Raw genomic sequence first — 17,162 nt, 5'->3', positions numbered from 1 at the left:
GTTGGACCATAATCACGCTGTCAGCTAATGGCGCAGGCGGCCGCTCGCCGAGGAGCCGCTGTGATGGCCGTCAACGCGTTTACCCTAATGGAAAGACTGTTTTATGAGAGAAAACAGAGAATAAGAATAGAGCGCCGGCCCCAGAATGGAAGAGTTGTTTCTTGTAGTTTTCCAGCGCGGACGTGTCAGCAGCACGGACATGAAACATGCTGTCACTGGTTCTTATCTCAATATGTCCCTGGGTGGAAAAGTGAGGCAACAGCTTACTGATGTCTTGCAGGCTGCCTGACCATTAAAACATATTTCCATGCTGATGGATGTCAGATGTAGCCTCCAAAAAAAAGAAAGAACACAGCTCGCCCTTGATTCCCCGGCTCGTTCGTGCAGTTTTCTCGACTTATTCGCCACGCTTCGCCGCCGCGACCAGCCGCCGCGGACAGCAAACGAGGTGAAACAACAGAAGAAAGCGGGAGAAGGAGAGCGTACGCCGAGGCTTATCTGCCATAAATCTTCCTGTCCGGTATCTGGTGACCAGCGCGGGAGTTCATGGGATGGTGGCTTGGAAGGACAGTCTGTGGTTTTTATAAACGAAAGCTGTGAAAGACGTGAGCGAGTTTATCTGAAATGGAAACAGGAAATGAGTTACAGCTGTGCCGAGAATGTGGCACAGCTGTCCGCAGGGCCGGAGATACTTTAGGCATTCTACAGGAGTGCAAGAAAAGCAGAACTCGCCCACAAAAAAAAGGGGGGGGGACAGGAGGCGGGTGGGGTGGAGGGGTCGAAACTGTCGAGCAAGCAAATCGGACGGCCGCGCTCGTAGTTTATCACTGCGAGGGCGGCGAAGCGTGCGTCTCTTTGGCCAGGACTCGCCAGCAAATTCTCTAATAACCGCCAGGCCCTCTGATGGGCGATGGGCTCTAATAACGCCGTCCAACTCGCCGTCACAGGATTTATACGTCTACTGACAACGTTTATCACGCAGGCCTCTTTTAAAAAAGGAAGAAAAAAAATCATTGCCTCAAATCCAAAACAGGGCAAAAAAAAGGAAGAAGAAGAAGAAGAAGAAGCTGCAATCATCCTGTAAAATCTTGGCACAAATAAACTGCTGTATCTGTCTTCACTTTTCACCCCTGGGCCCTCTAGGAGAAACTGCGGGAGATTGAAGAGCCACGGAGCGACCGAGCTGCACAGAGCGAACCAAAGGAAGACGCTTTGTTCCTCGTCCAAAACCGGGGCTCCAAACCTTTATCCCCCCCCCTCTCTTTTTCCATATGGGACTAGAGCCAAGGGAAGTAGAAGTATGGCCGCCCTTCTCTGTGCTCTTGTCTAATATGTTCCATGCCTTCCAGTTGCTTACATCATCAATCTGGGAGATGGCGAAGTGTGATGGGGTGAACGTAAACAACGGCGGAGTTATGGGACCTGAAAGAGACACGGGGTCGCGTCTCAAACGGAACGTCAGCTCCCTTAAGAGAGAGGGAGAAAGAAAGAGGATGGGAATTCACCCCTATCGTCGACTTTCATAGCTTGGAGATGGCGACGGCGAGCGCACCCTGAACCGACTCGTCTGCCCGCTTAACCCTCGCACTAACTCTCAAACCATCAACTCGCAAGACATGTCGGTGATGAATTATACATCTGACATGCTCCCTCTCTCTCGCATCTACACGCTTGTTTTGACAGAATTCCGTGTTCGCGCTTGTATTTAGCGTTTTTAAATATGCACCAGAGTTAAGACGGTTGCCGGGGGGTTTGGGCGGCGGGGCGAGTGTGTTTACAGGCGTTCCCCCGCTACCCCATCAAAACGGGTTAAGACGTGTGGACGGTTTGTTTTTCACTTGCCAAAATAGGAAAAAAGGGAGTTTGTCCACTTGGGCCCCGTCAGGTCAAACCATAACGCTCCATCACAGACTGCTGCTTCTTCTTCCTCTTCTCCTTCCTCTTCTTCTGCTGCTAAAAGGCTACGGAAACAGATTGTACATTTTAAAGCCCATTTTGTTTTATATTCAGCCAGACTGTGTACTAAAACTAATTGATTTCTGTCAATGGGAAAAAATATATATCCCGGGAACGGCTTTGAACCCCATCGCTCCCGAAAACGTCCGAGTGCACGTGAGGGAGTGAGGACCGTGAGGGAGTGAGGACCGTGAGGGAGTGAGGACCGTGAGGGAGTGAGGACCGTGCCACAAACCGAGCACAGGGGAGGAAGATGAAACCGCCGGTCGACAGAAAATATTAAAATAGGAACGGTATCGAATTCTTGACTAATGATGTCATGGGCGGCCGGTTACACGCAGCCAGGCGGAGAATTAGGATCTATTTAGTGGGTGATAATTGAAATCATAGCTGAAGTCATTACCGCTGACAAGTTTTTAAATAATACCCAATAAATCGGCTTTGAATTGAGGTCGCCATGACAGCTGGTAACGCTGGATAACACAAAGTAAGGAAACGGAATCTCTTCTCCTTCCTTTCTGTCCTCGCCCCCTCTCTCTCTCTCTCTCACTCTCTCTCACTCAGCCAATAAAATGTCAGCTTTTATTCTCCTCCTCTTCACTGTTGGCGGGATGTCAGCAGGCCCTTCTAAAGCTCTGCCACTGTGAGCTGAAGGCCTGTAAATCCCGTGTGTGTCGGCGGCACGACATCCATCTCCAGATATACAAGACAAAGTGACGCAGTCGTCAAAAGGAATGCCAGCGCTGCCCGGCACATATATGTATATAATGTGGAGGAGAGGAGGATGAAGATGTTCTGTTTCGCTCAGACGACGGGCTCAGATGGAAGGAGGGCGGCTGAAGGCGTCGGACGTCCGATGCTGGTTAAGAGGCGAAGTACAAATGTGAAGAGCGATGGTGACAGTTTCCATACCGGGACGCATTCTTATTTCTACATCTGCATACTTATGGAAGTGCAATCAAGGCATGAAATGTAAGAATGGTGTAATGTGATATCGTAGAGTTCGGCAGTGAGACCCTACAGGAGCTGATCCTCGGCCTCATGCACACACACTTGATGAGACGCAGTGGAAAGGATTAAAAGACGTAATTCATCTGCAAACACAGAGATTCCTTTCAGGCAAATTTAGCCGAGGTAATGGAATCATTTCTGCCTCCAAAAGTTCCCTCGGAGGATTCCGTTAACCGAAAGGAAGGAAAGATCTCCCGGGCGTCCACAGAGGGGGAACGGTTCGCAGCAATCACATAAAAGGAAATCCTGATATAAACTCCAAATTGGAGAGATGGAGGGAAAAGACAACCCATCCATTAAGCCTAACATCTCCATTTTCCTAAACGCTCCGTCATCCCACCACTTCCCCAGGAGAAGCAGCTCACTTATGAAGAAGAAAAAAAAGAAGAAGCGGCGCATGAAAATTAAAAAGGTTGTTTGGTTTTCCGCACCTTGGGATGATTTAAAATATCAAAGTTCCAGATATGAATATGTTATTTCCTGCTGAACCGTGTCCCTCTCCTCTCTCTGCTTTAGGCCTGTTAGGGCAGGCGGGGGGGCGAGGGAGGGGGGGCCAGCTCTGCGCCCGCCTTAATTTATGAGATGCAGATCAGGTTATCCCCGAATATCAACCTAAACAGGCCTGATAGATGGAATATGGAATGTATTTCCTTAGCAGAACTCAGTGCACCGCCACCATTAGCACACACACACACACACCTACACACACACCTACACACACACACTCTACCAGTCAAGTGATTTGAGGACTTCATACTGCCAATGTTTCATATCCTCTCCTCCTAACTGACACTTTATCTGCATACCAGCATCTCTGCAGATTGAACACTTAGGCGGGACAATGACAGCCTCTCTTCCCGTTGTCACTTCTCATTCCAGGGCCGGTTCTAATGCCGCTTTACTGGGCTCCTGCCAATAACACCACCCCCCCACCCCCCCCTTTACCTAGCCCGGGATGGGAGAGAGGAGCACTTGATGTATGTGACACTCATTTGTCAATTAGCAGGCCTCTTCCCGTGTTGACATAGAGCGACTTGAAAGACAGAGCGGCGCCTGTGACGAATTAGGAGCGACAGATGAGTGAGGCATGAGCGGCGCAGTAATGCTATAATGTGCTTTAGATATGAATATAAAACGACACAGCTGACAGGCCATACAAGGTTTTATTTCATTTCTCAGTGTACCAGGCCTCCCTACTTTGTCTTCTTTGTTCTCTTTTCATCAGACTACTTACATCTCATTTTGACAGCCGGGCGACATTTAGAGCACTTTCCTTCTAAAAACGCGAGTTAGCATACTTGATTTGTCATTAAAATGCAAAACGCCTGCCATCGCCGCCGTAGCCCGAGTGTGCACAAAGCTGCAGATACACACACATTCACACACAGACACACACAAGTATGAGGTTCATCTGCAATGCAAACGTCTTACATGGACCCCTCTGTCAAAGTGGGTGCAGGAATTTTAGCAGAAAAGTCGGAAGATGGTTGTAATGTAAAGCGAGCGAATGACTCCAGTACGGAGTTAAGAGTTATGGATACGTCTGATCACCATATCAACGACCAATCAGGACGCAATAATAATCATATGTGAATCAAATCATTATATACATATTTAAAATAAATGGATCAATACATTTTTTTACTAAAAATTTGAAAATAACTTTTTTTACAATTTACAAATAATTAATATTTTGCGAAAAATAATACAAATTAATTCAATAATAATCCATCATCTGCAGTAATAATAAAGCCATCAGAATAATTCAGAATGAAAAACTTCCACTTGCAATGATTTGTATTGACCTCAAAATTCAGTGTTAATTAAAAGCTAAATTTAAATCATTGTTTTTTTACCTGGACTGAATATTCTGATGAGTCTGACAGCTGATGGTTAATTGTTCCACTGTTTATCAGCATGAATGGCGAAAGCTTCTTATTCTTTCTACACAGCGGTTTAGGGGGATAAACATTAGTGGACTCAGACTGGAACATCAGGTGTGAGTGAGTGTGTGGCAGACGCTGCTGAGAGCTTGTAAACAAGTTATTCACACTGCAGTGGCACTAGTTTAAGAGGATAACACTTCCCAGCGACGTCTTTCAAGGTTGATTTGATTAATCCGGCTATCACTCCATTTCTACACCCACTTCCCTTTGCAGGAGCGTTTGGAACACTTTCCCAGCATGCACTTAGGCCAGAAGCATTGGGGAGGGAGGGAGGGAGGTCGTTCTGGAATACCGGCGCTCCGAGCCGCGCGGCAGAGAACCTCTCGGACATTTAGTCTTTGAACTGTGAGGGGAAGCCGGAGCGCCCAGAGGAGAGACCCAGGCAGACTCGCCCAAGTGCGAAGAGAGGGAACCCAGCCGGGAAGGTGCAAAACCACAACCTCCTGGCTCCAACGCAACACTGCTGCCAACCACTGAGAACCCTCTCCCTCTTTTTGGATCAACTCCCCCTAAGCATGTTTATACACACACTGGTGTCTCATGATTTGAGATTTCCATCACACAGTATGTTAACATGCACACCAAGTATGTTTGCTTACTGGCATTCAAGACAGAAAGACGATTGCTTGTGATGTTCAGCGAGTTTTCTTGGGGATGGCCTGGACATTATGTCTACAATCACCTCATCTAGAATAAAGTACTTGGAGTTAGCATCTAGAAATTGAAAAAAACAGACAAATGATTGCTTTAAATGGACCAATAAGTTTTAAAGTGTGTGTCAGAGGAGCGTTTATGATGATTGCAGCATCTGTTCCTTCACTCCAGCAAATCCATTTACTAATCACACCTGAGTCATCGCTTCATCTGCTCCAAGGAGAAGAAGTTACTTGGAGGCGTTAAACCTGAACTGAATGGCTTAATCAGTTAAGAATGAAGGTTTTGACACACATGTAAACGTGGCGACTGATCTCACTTTCCCACTAAACGCTCTGATAGTAAACATGTTTACATTCCAGGTGCAGTGATCCGTCTGAGGGTCAGAGTGAGGAGGTGAAGCATATCTAAGCAGAGGGGAGAGGGGCTCCTGGCATTCCACAGCTGTGATTTGTTTATCCAGACGCCGTGTGAAATGACAGAGGAAAGGCAGATCTGTTCTCTGCCGGTGACTCACAGACGTGAGCTCCTCAAACCCCTCGTGTCCGGTGTGATAACACTGCGTGTAATAGATGCAAGAACACCGCAGTCTCAGAGGGGAATCATGTCAACACAGCACACTGCCACTCACTGCCTCACACACACACACCTGACCTGAAACAAAGTGGACGACACGACAATATCCAAGCCGGCGCTGCGACAGAAATCTCAGCGTAGAGCCGCACTTTTCAACACATTGATGAGACGGGCTGACACGGCGACGCAGAGCAGGAAGGTGTGGGTGTGACAGGATGCTACCATAATTTCAATGTGCCATTACCTGCTCAGCCACACGCACTCGCTCACAAAGACAAACAAGACACACCAGCGTACCTGCACACACACACACACACACACACAAACACACACAAACACACATTCCAGACCCAGAGACACGCGACACCCAGAAGTCAGTTAAAGGTGATGCAGTAGCTCGCCTCTTATTGTGACTTCCTGTCAGGTTGGTGGATGAGTGCTGTCAATTGGGTTGACAGAAATAAGCATATTAGCCACGACAAACTCTGGCAAGTGTCTGCGATTCCAACATGAACAAGTACATCTCGCTGAAGGGAGTCGCCTCTGTTTGTCCCCAGCGTGAATCAGTTTACACTTTGTTTGGCATGAGCCGACGCCATGAGAGGGAGAGAGAGCGAGAGAGAGAGAGGGGCAGAGAGAGAGAGAGAGGGGCAGAGAGAGAGAGAGAGAATGTAAGATTTCAATCTATAGGTATGTTTCAGCAGGAATATACTTGAACTATGACTCATTTGTGACATCCCTGGGAATGTCCAGGAGTCCAATCACAACAGATGGTATTCTCTCTCAAAGTACTCATACAAAAGTACCTCGGCTCATGAGCTCACGGTCGACGTCTGAGAAAGACGACGAGAGAACGACAAGTGAGCCAATCAGGGATCAATAATGACCCGATATGCCTCGTGTATCACGTCATAACTGCGGCGTAGCTCCTCTGCCGGCGGCGCCCTTTGAAGTTGGCTCACGATATCCGACGCCCAAGATTCGCCCTTAACCGAATTGAAAATTAATAATGAATTAGTAATGTGGGCGAGATGAATATTTCATAGTGGAACGTCCTTAATGTGACGGGTTCAAGGGCGAGGAACATAATGGCAGCCTTGATCTCCACCCGAACCAACACAGACCGGGCTTGTAGCCGTAGGTTCTCGTGAAGCCGTGAGTGAAAACGCACCGGGGCTCGCTGCTGCTGCTCCATCGGAGGATTACGCAGCACGCAAACGCCAACGTAGCTTCAAGAACGACTGCAGCACCTGTTTGTTTACGCCTCGAAAACCAGAGACAAGCAATCGGTCAAAAGACGGAACAACTTTAATTTCGTTAGGATGCGTAACTGTGATAACTTGTTTTTAGGTAACAAGAATGAGCTCGAGTTCTGTGGCTCCAACAGGCGACGTCATACATCTGCATCTCACTGAGTGTTTAGATCAGCTTCAAAAAGTCAAAAGCAGAGTGTGAAAACATAATTAACGGGCTCGGTGACAACATTTACGACAATCAGGTTGTGAAGAGTGAATTTTCCTTCCCTGTGTTGATGAGCAGGTATTTATGCACATCAGGCTCAGGGATTAAACACAAACACACCGGGAAAATGAGTCAAACCGAGGAATCCAACCTGCCTCAGAGTGAAACTGAGGGGGGAGAAGAAAAAGCACTTCCCTTACAAACCGTCATGTCTGCTTCTCTTTGACTCGCCGGGTCAGCTGTGCTCCTTCCTTCACGTCCTGACAGCACAATCTTTATTTTCTATTTGCCCCTGAATTAGCACGTCACACGTATCGATTGCTCCTTTTATCCTGCGCCCAGCGTGGCGGCGGTGGGCGTCCCGGCTTGTCCTACCAACGCTTTGATCCCTCTGATGACACCCCCGTGACCCCATACGAGGACACTGGGTCAACGTTCGATTGCACCGCATGCATCGGTCTCGCAGTAATACGGACGGATGGATGGATGGATTCTTTAGATATTTAAGAGGACGCATGGATGAACCGTTGTGAAAGTCTGTTCTTTTCCAATATGTGATGAAGCTGCACACAAGCACAGAAACAACAACAGCATCTCGCCATTTGTGACGTGCCGAGTAATCTGCTCGCTGGTTCATCCTAAAGATGAACCGTCCGCAGTCTGGGGTTTGCATTTGTGTGAGAGATCCATCAGCACAGTGGCGTAGGAACATTGATCGTCACTTCCTGTCTTCTTACCTGAGCTGATTGAAGCTGAGATCCAGCCTCCTGGCGAATCGGCCGTACGTGTGTCCGAGGAACTCCGGAATGTCCCCACAGTCGTGTCCCATGAAGGAAACCTAAGAGCGTAACGACATGTGATCAATGACGATGTGATGCTTGACTGGAAAATGACATCATGAAATGGAAATGTAAAGAGATACAATAAACATTAGAGTAGAACAAAGTAGCTTGTATCTCTTTTTGAAAATCAAAATGAAAGTAGGATTGCGCAACAGATCTTGATCCTAAAATGAAAAGTCAGGACTTTAATACTAAAGAAATCAAGCTAATATGTACACAAATATACACACACACGTATTGTAACAGATAACACAAAGCTTAATCTTCCTGCATATTAAGGAGCGTTTTCATCTTTACATGTTTGCATGATGAAATAAAAGGTTGTATGCAGGTTTGCTGTGTGGTTATTTAGATTTATTGTTGCACAATTGCACCAAAATAACAAATCAGAGAGCAACAACATCACATCAAACCAGCTGAAGCTCCTTTAAAACACATTTTACACGTGCAGCCTCAACAAGAGAGTTTAAGAACAGTGAAATAGTAAGTAATAAGTAAGTAAGTAATAGAAAGTAAAGCAGTTAGTGTCTAACATGAGAGAACATTAGAGCCTCTCTGCTGCTGTGTGTGTGAAGGCTGGAGTCCTGACTGGAGCTCCAGCGGGTCACATGACTCCAGCGTGAGCGGAGATCAGGCTGCCAAACTTCATCTGCCGGCGCTAAACTGCACTTCTACGACACTTTACGCCTCATACTGCAAAGAGTTCGACCGAGACAGGAACACAAACTCACCTGCGTGCCGTTTGTGGCGACCAGCGACTCGTTACCGGCCATGACTTCCACTTCCACTTCACTCTGAGCGGTGACAGCGCCAAGTGTATCGACTTAATCGACAACCGATCACAAATCAAAGCCGGAGTATCGATCCCGGCAGAGACCACGGTGCGGTAAGCGTTAGAAGTAACTTCCTGTCCTTCTGACCCGGTTCCTCTGGAGATCGTCTGGTGGCGCGTTTCCAATTGACTTTACGGTTTCCGCGTTGCGCCGCGCGTCAGCTGACCGCGTCTGTGCGGAAGCACGTGGACGAGATGTGTGTGTTGTTGATAAAGTGTGTGTGTGTGTGTGTATTCATGTGAGGGACGAATAAGCGCGTTTCACTTCATTTAGCAAATCACACACACACACACGTTGCCCAAGACTAAATGTATATGTAATTAGGCAGAACGACTCAAATGTTTGTCACATCTATTAAAAATGTGTGTTTTGATAAACACTTTCGTTGTGGATTATTGCGTCTTCTCCATTTGACCCAGATTGACCAGTACATCACACTGAATGGATTTGGTGGAACTCGGGGTTCGAACCCACAACCTTGCGGCTTTGAAGCAACAGTAGTTTTAAATCCATCCTGAGCTATTATGGTATAAAAGTGCCCATTTGTTTCATTGAGTCTTGGGGAAATGAATCTGAGAAATGGTCAGATATGATGAAGTACCATGAAGAACATTCCTGCAGCTCTGCAAACAAAGAAACAAACCATCAGACACAAACGCAAACTCATGATCTCCTTTGTTGTAATAATAAGATGTTATGTCATAATTGGTTTGATTAACAGATGGGAGTTCCAGAACATAATGCCTGGATGCAAAACACAAACAGAATAGAAGTCATGTCCTTATATGGAGATAAATAAAGCACACTAAGTAGTAGTTTTACAGGGGGGGACAAATACTCTGTAAGTGTTGTGATATAGTCAACAAACAGCTCTTGATATATTACATTACATTACGATCGTTTGGCAGGCCCCTTTATCCAAAGCGACTTACATTGCATTACACTACCACCCTTCGCAGAGGGGAGAGCAATTGAGGGTTTGGTGCCTTGCTCAGTGGCACCTCGGCAGGAACTCGAACCGGCGACCCTCCGGTTCCCAAGAGGAAGCTCTACCCACTGAGCTACTGCCTCCTATATATATACCAACATGGGAAGGAAGTGTATTAATGGCCGTTCATGGTGCTATTCTATCCGGACCTGATCTCCGGTTCAATCATCTGCTTTGGAGCCTCAATGAGCCAGGAACATATCAGCCATGTTGAAGCTTTGGGCTCAGCTCGGCCTCCTGTAAGTGATCACATGGTGTCCTATATATGATCATATCTGTGTGTCTGGGGCTGTTTGAGGTGTGTGAGCAGATACCCACACACACACACACACACACACACACACACACACACACACACACACACTACACACTGAGAGACCCCTGAGGTCACACACATGAGGAAGTTTTCAGGAAGCCAACAAGCACGAAACTGTCTGTGCTGTGACGTCACGTGGGACCTCCCATACGCGGAAAGGCTCTCCTGCTCTCCCTCACACACACACACACACACACACACAGAGGGAGAGAGAGAGAGAGGGAGGGGAGAGAGAGAAAGAGCGCATGGTCTCAGTCTGCTCTGTGCGCTTCACGGTGCTTCACTCCTCCACATGTGACTGAATGTGCGGCTGGTTTGTGCAATAAAACGACTTCATAATAAGCGCGAGGAATACGCTTATACAATTATTATTTTTATTCTTCTATCTTCTTTTTATCTTTTTTTTTTTCTTTTTACATCGGAGCTTTATTAAGCGGTGATTCCAGGTAACGTCGTGCCTCCCGGACTTTGCCGTAAAGCTCTTCTTCCCTGCTCGGAGTGTGTGTGTGTGTGTCTTTGTGTGTGTCTTTGTGTGTTTGTGTGTTTATTTGGCGTATTTGTCGCTTAGCGCACGCTGTCTGTTAACATACGTAAGATTTGGTGCGTAAAGCGGCTCAAATCTCGCTTTAAAGTGACGTAAAGGTTAGAGAGCAAATTCAAAACTTTATGCTCAGATCTTGCGAGCTCCCTAAATTTATAAAACCATCATGAAAATAAATTTTTAATATGAGTTATATAATTCTATTTACAATCATTTAAATGAATCAAACCTGGAAGTCTGAATTTGTCTCCTCGCTGGATGTAAACACTGAGATTTGCATGCGGGGAGCGATCATAAACATATAAACATGCCACCGTGATGAAATATAACGAGGATATTAAACTTTCTATTTAAATATGGTGAATTATGCTCACCAAAATGTGTTCCCATTTAAAGGGGAATGCCAAGTGTTTTGGTGTGTGTGTGTGTGTGTGTGTGTGTGTGTGTGTGTGTGTGTGTGTGTGTGTGTGTGTGCGCGTGTGTGTGCTGCAGGAGCCCATTCGTCATGCGGACAATAAAGAGGGTTTCTGGCTGACAGTGAAAATTTATGGTTGCCCTTCTTTGCCCTAATAACTCACATATTGTGTCATGGACTGACAGCCCCTTGCAGAAAACAGCAAGCCTGTTATCAATCACACATCTCTGCATATTGTGAGACGCCCCCCCTCTGCCAGACCCCCAAAAACACACACACAAAACATTTAAAGAAAGGGTTTTCACTCATTTTCATTTAAAGAAGTGAGAAAGTGGAATTAAATGGAAATACTGGCAAATTTTGGGGTTGTTGTTTAATTGCTTTTTAAATTTATGAGTCCTGGATTTAACTCTGGAACGTATTTGTGAGTTTTATTGCGTAGTAGTGCATTTTATACCTCACTATATATGCTCAGGTTATGGGGCAAATATTTTACCCTTATGAGACTTAAATATTAACTTTATTTAATATAAAAGCTCATCCACTCCAAATGTAGTCAATCTTTTTATTTTAAATGTTACTCGCTCTTTTTCTTTGCCCTCTGTTCGTGACCGTCCACTCCAGGTTTTCTTGCTCTCTCCGGCCTGACCTGTCATCCAGATTACCGCAGAGGGAGATTAATGGCAGAGGCGGGTTGCAATAATAATCGTTTTGTTTGATGTGACAACTTTGATAGGCGTTGATTTACTTACAAACTGATAGGCTTTTAATTGAGCGCCTCCATCCCCGATTGAGATGAAAGGGAGCAGCGCATTGAGAAGCTGCCCGATTGCCCCCGGAGCCTCAATACTGATTAGCCATCTCAGCGGTGAAGAGTTCAAGGCATCTTAAACTTCTTTTCTCCGCGGCCTGACACGCCATTTCTCTTCTTTTCTTCCGTGCCAGTCCCGCTTTCTCCAGCCCCTCCTCTTGAAGGAAATAAATCATTTTCATTGTATGTAAATAAAATCGGCCTGACGTCGGTATAAAAAGGAGGAGAAGGAGAAGAAGAGTGTGTTTTGTCAGTTTTGTCCTCGCTCTTTGTGCCTGAGGGCAGGTGACAGCACATACACACACTATAGGTTGTGACAAAACTAAGTGGACAGGGTTGTTTTGAGAGGCCAGAGTTGTCAGACATTATAATATTTGCATGGGTTCAGATATTTAAAACCAAAATACATTTAAATATATTTTATTTATAAGAGAAAAAATATATTATCAAGATTTTTCTGTCTGTATTTTCCTTTTTTCCCCTGCTTATTGAGTTTTTCCAAAACTTCTACTGAACACAAGAATCGTCAGAGTAAAAGGATAAAATTGTACTTTCTGTTTTTGCCACATCTGAAGTTTGAAAAAAAGTTAGATTTTGTTCTTATATATAATAAAAGCTTGAGAAAAGTCTACGAGTCCTTCAGCATTTATCTCACCTCCTCGACTGTGTGTGTGTGTGTGTGTGTGTGTGTGTGTGTGTGTGTGTGTGTGTGTGTGTGTGTGTGCGTGCAAAGTGCGTGTGCAGCAGAGGATCTCTCCCTATTGTTGCAGCGCCTTAAAAAAATTTAAAAAATAAATCTTAACTCGGGAATGATTTATTTCCCTTAAAATGTGGCGTCTCATCCCGGCTGTCTCTGTTCCCATTTGTCCTTTTTCCGCTCTTTCCCCGCAGTCACGCTGGCATGTAATCAGCCACAATAGCTGACATAAATCAAGCGGCGGATTGACAGCGTCTGACAAATAACTGATTGATTGCGGCGGAGCAGAATTGACACTTGACGGAGGGGTGGAGATAGAAATAGAAGGGCGGTGTATATTATACTGAAAACATGTGACATTCACATCCCTCCATCACTACATTGGTCTATTCCTGTCAACGCTTGTCTGTTTGGGGAATTCAAGCCGAGCTGCTTGGTTTTATGTTTGCCGGTTGGGGAGGAGAAAGAAAAATAAAAGTCCCACTGGTAGACGTGCGTAAAAAGCGCGTATAGGATATATACGTCTGCGGCGAGTTACGCGTTGAAAAGCATTTCTGCGTAAGATAAAGTTGTGATTTGAGACAAAAACTCATGGTTGTTTGTTTGATAATCGGTGACGGAGTCGTTGAGTCGGTCTTAAAGTTGTAACAGTATCGCGAGAAATCGATATAAGAGAGAAATCGGTAGTCACGTTAATAGATGTGATGTGTAGCGATGTGCATTGAGGTTATTTATGCGAAAAACGTGAATAAGTAAGGATTAAAACGGTAGACGAGGGTGGTTTGTCCTCAAGAAAGACACAAAACGCGTTGTTAGCCGTCTCTGAAGTCGCTTTAATTTGCCATTTTTGGCTCAAACTTGCCCGTAAATGTTGCATTTTGTTATTACAGAGTATGATTTGTTCAGATTATATGTAAGGATCCAGATCCATATCATAAATGTATCCAGAGACGCGTTCACGGAGTATTAAAAAGGCACCTAAAAAAAAATAATGGCGCGGGCGTTCACGTCAACCCAAACATTGCTCCGTGTCTCCTCCCCCGAGCTGTCAACACAGGGGCGCGTACAGAGAGGAGGACGTCACATCCCCTTGACCCTCCAATCACCTCGGGGTCCCATTTGATTGGAAGGCGGCAAAGGCTTTAATCTCGGACTAATTCAGCTGCTTTTGAAGTGAAAATTTCTCCCAGTTCGTACTTCGGGAGTGCGGAGCGCGGACCTGCACACAGACAACACGCACACGAAGGCGCAGCGCTCACGGTTGCAAGACGCAGCCGCGGATCTGCGATTATCGTCCGCACTGTCTCTCCATCCAGCCGCCCACAAGCAGGATTACTCGCTATTTAACCTTATTTTTACGCTTCTTCTTCTGTATTTCTTTCTTTTTCCCCTGTTTCTTGGTTTTTACGATTTTCTTAATGAATCTGCCGAAAGCATCGCCGTTTAACTTCCTGACAATTGGGACATGATCACATCGCCCTCGGCTTCCTCCCTGAATAATAGTGATCTTCGCGCAGCCTGGGAACGCAGCGGGTCTCGGAGTAGCAGCTCGGCGAGCATCAACAAGCCCTTTCTCCACTCCGCACCTCCGTCGGATCCACTACGGCAAGCGAACCGAATCCCCATCAAGGTTTTGAAAATGCTCAGCGCACGATCGGGACACATTTTGCACCCGGAGTACCTGCAGCCTTTACCTTCTACCCCGGTCAGTCCGATCGAGGTAAGAGGCGCATTTAGAGCACTTTTATAGGTTAAATGTTTAGATTAATGCGTTTACTGTTGGGTAACAATGACGTTTTCGCTGATTTCCTGTTAGGTATCATTTTCTATTAGGATTGTTGTGTTGAAAGACAGTTTCTGAAGCAGTAAACACGCGAATTTTGTTTTAAAAAACGGGGTCGAGTGTTGTTTCGTCCGCCGTGCGTAATCACTGCAATGATTGACCGAGTAAAAAAGGCAGGAAATGTTGTATGTTCGTGTTTGTAATCAAATGTATGACGTAATTAACTATAAAGTCGTCCATATTCGCTCTAAGAGATTTAATTAAACGTTATGTTGTTGTCTTGCAGCTAGATGCCAAGAAAAGTCCTCTGGCTCTGCTGGCTCAGACCTGCTCCCAGATCGGTAAACCGGACCCGCCGCCCTCCTCCAAACTCTCCTCCGTTACGTCCAATGGATCTAGCGACAAGGAATCTAAATCCGGTCCTTTGAAATTGAGTGACATCGGTGTGGACGACAAATCGAGCTTCAAACCATACGCGAAGCCTTCAGACAAGAAGGACTCGTCTTCAGGCGGCTCTGGTGGAGAGAAGTCTGGTTTCCGAGTGCCGAGCGCCACCTGCCAGCCGTTCACGCCGCGGACAGGCAGCCCGAACTCCAGCACCTCCGCCTCCCCCATGCCGTCAGAGGGGAAGTGCGGGGACAGGGACGACAAGAAAGACTCCGAGTGTAACAAAGGCGGCTCCTCTGACGGATCCGGAACCACGAGTCACAGCAGGATAAGCGTGAGCTGTGGTGGAATTAACGTAGAGGTCAACCAGCACCAGGAGACGACGCCCGGCTCCAAATCCTCCTCCTCCTCGGACTCTCCCTCTGTGACTTCTGTATCTTCCGCGTCAGTTCTCGGTTCAGGACTTGTGGCGCCGGTCTCTCCTTACAAACCGGGGCAGACAGTTTTCCCTCTGCCTCCCGCCGGTATGGCCTACCCAGGGAGTCTTGCCGGGGCCTACGCCGGGTACCCTCAGCACTTCCTGCCCCACGGAGGGAGCTTGGTGAACGCGCAGCTGGCCAGCTCTCTGGGCTGCAGCAAGGCGGGGTCCAGCCCGCTGGCCGGAGCCTCTCCTCCGTCCATCATGTCGGCCAGCCTGTGCAGAGACCCTTACTGCCTCAGCTACCACTGTGCCAGCCACTTAGCGGGCTCTGCCGGTGCCACCTGCACGCACGAATCCGCAGCCGCCGCCGCTGCGAACGCCCTCAAATCCAGCTACCCACTCATGTACCCGACACACCCCATCCACACCGTCCACACCACGGCGCCGTCATTCACCGGACACCCCCTGTACCCGTACGGCTTCATGCTCCCCAACGACCCTCTCCCTCATGTTTGTAACTGGGTGTCGGCTAACGGACCGTGTGACAAGCGCTTCTCCTCCTCGGAAGAGCTGCTGAACCACCTGAGGACACACACTGCCTTTACCGGGGCTGAGAAACTGATGTCCGGGTATCCCGGGTCTTCTTCGTTAGCCAGCGCCGCAGCGGCGGCCATGGCCTGCCACATGCACATGCCCCCGTCAGGACCCCCGGGCAGCCCCGGGACTTTGGCCCTGAGGAGCCCGCACCACGCGTTAGGACTCACCAGCCGCTACCACCCGTACTCCAAAAGCCCCCTGCCGACCCCAGGCGGGCCGGTTCCGGTCCCGGCGGCCACCGGTCCTTACTACTCCCCTTACGCACTGTACGGCCAGAGACTCACCACAGCGTCCGCGCTTGGATACCAGTGAGGGGACAGACAGAGACTCGGAAAGGTTTATAATACTAAGAATGCAAATATAAAGACTTTTATATTAACAGCGCTAAACTTATGGACGGGATCCGTGGACTTCAACTGTATTTATTTATATGTCGGCTTAAAAGCAGACGATTATAGCTGCAAATGGAAAATATCTGAGCAACTCAAAAGTGCATTATGTCGAAACTGAACTCTATAGGTAAACGTGACAAACACACACATGTTAGAGTACTAACTCATGTAGGGAATCTGCATTTCGATGTTAATTTGCAATTGCTATGATTGTATTTGTTCTTATTTAATGTCTCATTGAGAAGGAAGATAATTTACATGCATGTTTGTTTCTTAAATTCCAAATTGTCCACATTTTAAATTGCCGTTATTTTTCAGGTGTACACCATGGAAAGAGAATTGGTATTTTTTTGTATGTATTCTGAAAAATAAGAAACAATTCTGTTCCGTATCTCCGTGTGCCTCATTTTATGAACTTTACAAACATCATTCACTCAGATATTAATCAAGTTATTTCTTCTTCTACTGACGTTTTTAAACCATTAGTCTGTTGAATTAACTCCCGCCATACTGTGGAATTTTCAGCTGCGTTTAA

General features: G+C 46.7%; 1 protein-coding gene across 1 annotated transcript; it reads left to right on the top strand.

Annotated features, from left to right (window-relative positions):
• The first annotated feature begins 14,162 nt into the window (after window positions 1–14,162).
• On the top strand, window positions 14,163–16,710 carry znf503 (zinc finger protein 503). The gene is made up of 2 exons (XM_076141682.1): window positions 14,163–14,767; window positions 15,117–16,710. The coding sequence occupies exons 1-2, from the start codon at window positions 14,513–14,515 to the stop codon at window positions 16,545–16,547; spliced, it is 1,686 nt and encodes a 561-aa protein (XP_075997797.1). The 5' UTR covers window positions 14,163–14,512; the 3' UTR covers window positions 16,548–16,710.
• Window positions 16,711–17,162: the final 452 nt, after the last annotated feature.

This window comes from Genypterus blacodes, unplaced genomic scaffold (assembly GCF_046128005.1).
Source record: "Genypterus blacodes isolate CSIRO-AG114 ecotype Tasmania unplaced genomic scaffold, CSIRO-AGI_Gbla_v1 ptg000020l_1, whole genome shotgun sequence".
NCBI lineage: Eukaryota > Metazoa > Chordata > Actinopteri > Ophidiiformes > Ophidiidae > Genypterus > Genypterus blacodes.
Note: the sequence above shows the minus strand (reverse complement) of the source record. Positions and strands in the feature narration are given on the sequence as shown.

What these genes read in the sequence shown, in the direction of transcription:
- znf503 (XM_076141682.1), top strand. Translation starts at nt 14,513, where the DNA reads ATGATCACATCGCCCTCGGCTTCCTCCCTGAATAATAGTGATCTTCGC. An exon ending in CCCCGGTCAGTCCGATCGAG is followed by an intron (nt 14,768 to 15,116) that starts GTAAGAGGCGCA and finishes GTTGTCTTGCAG; the next exon opens with CTAGATGCCAAGAAAAGTCC.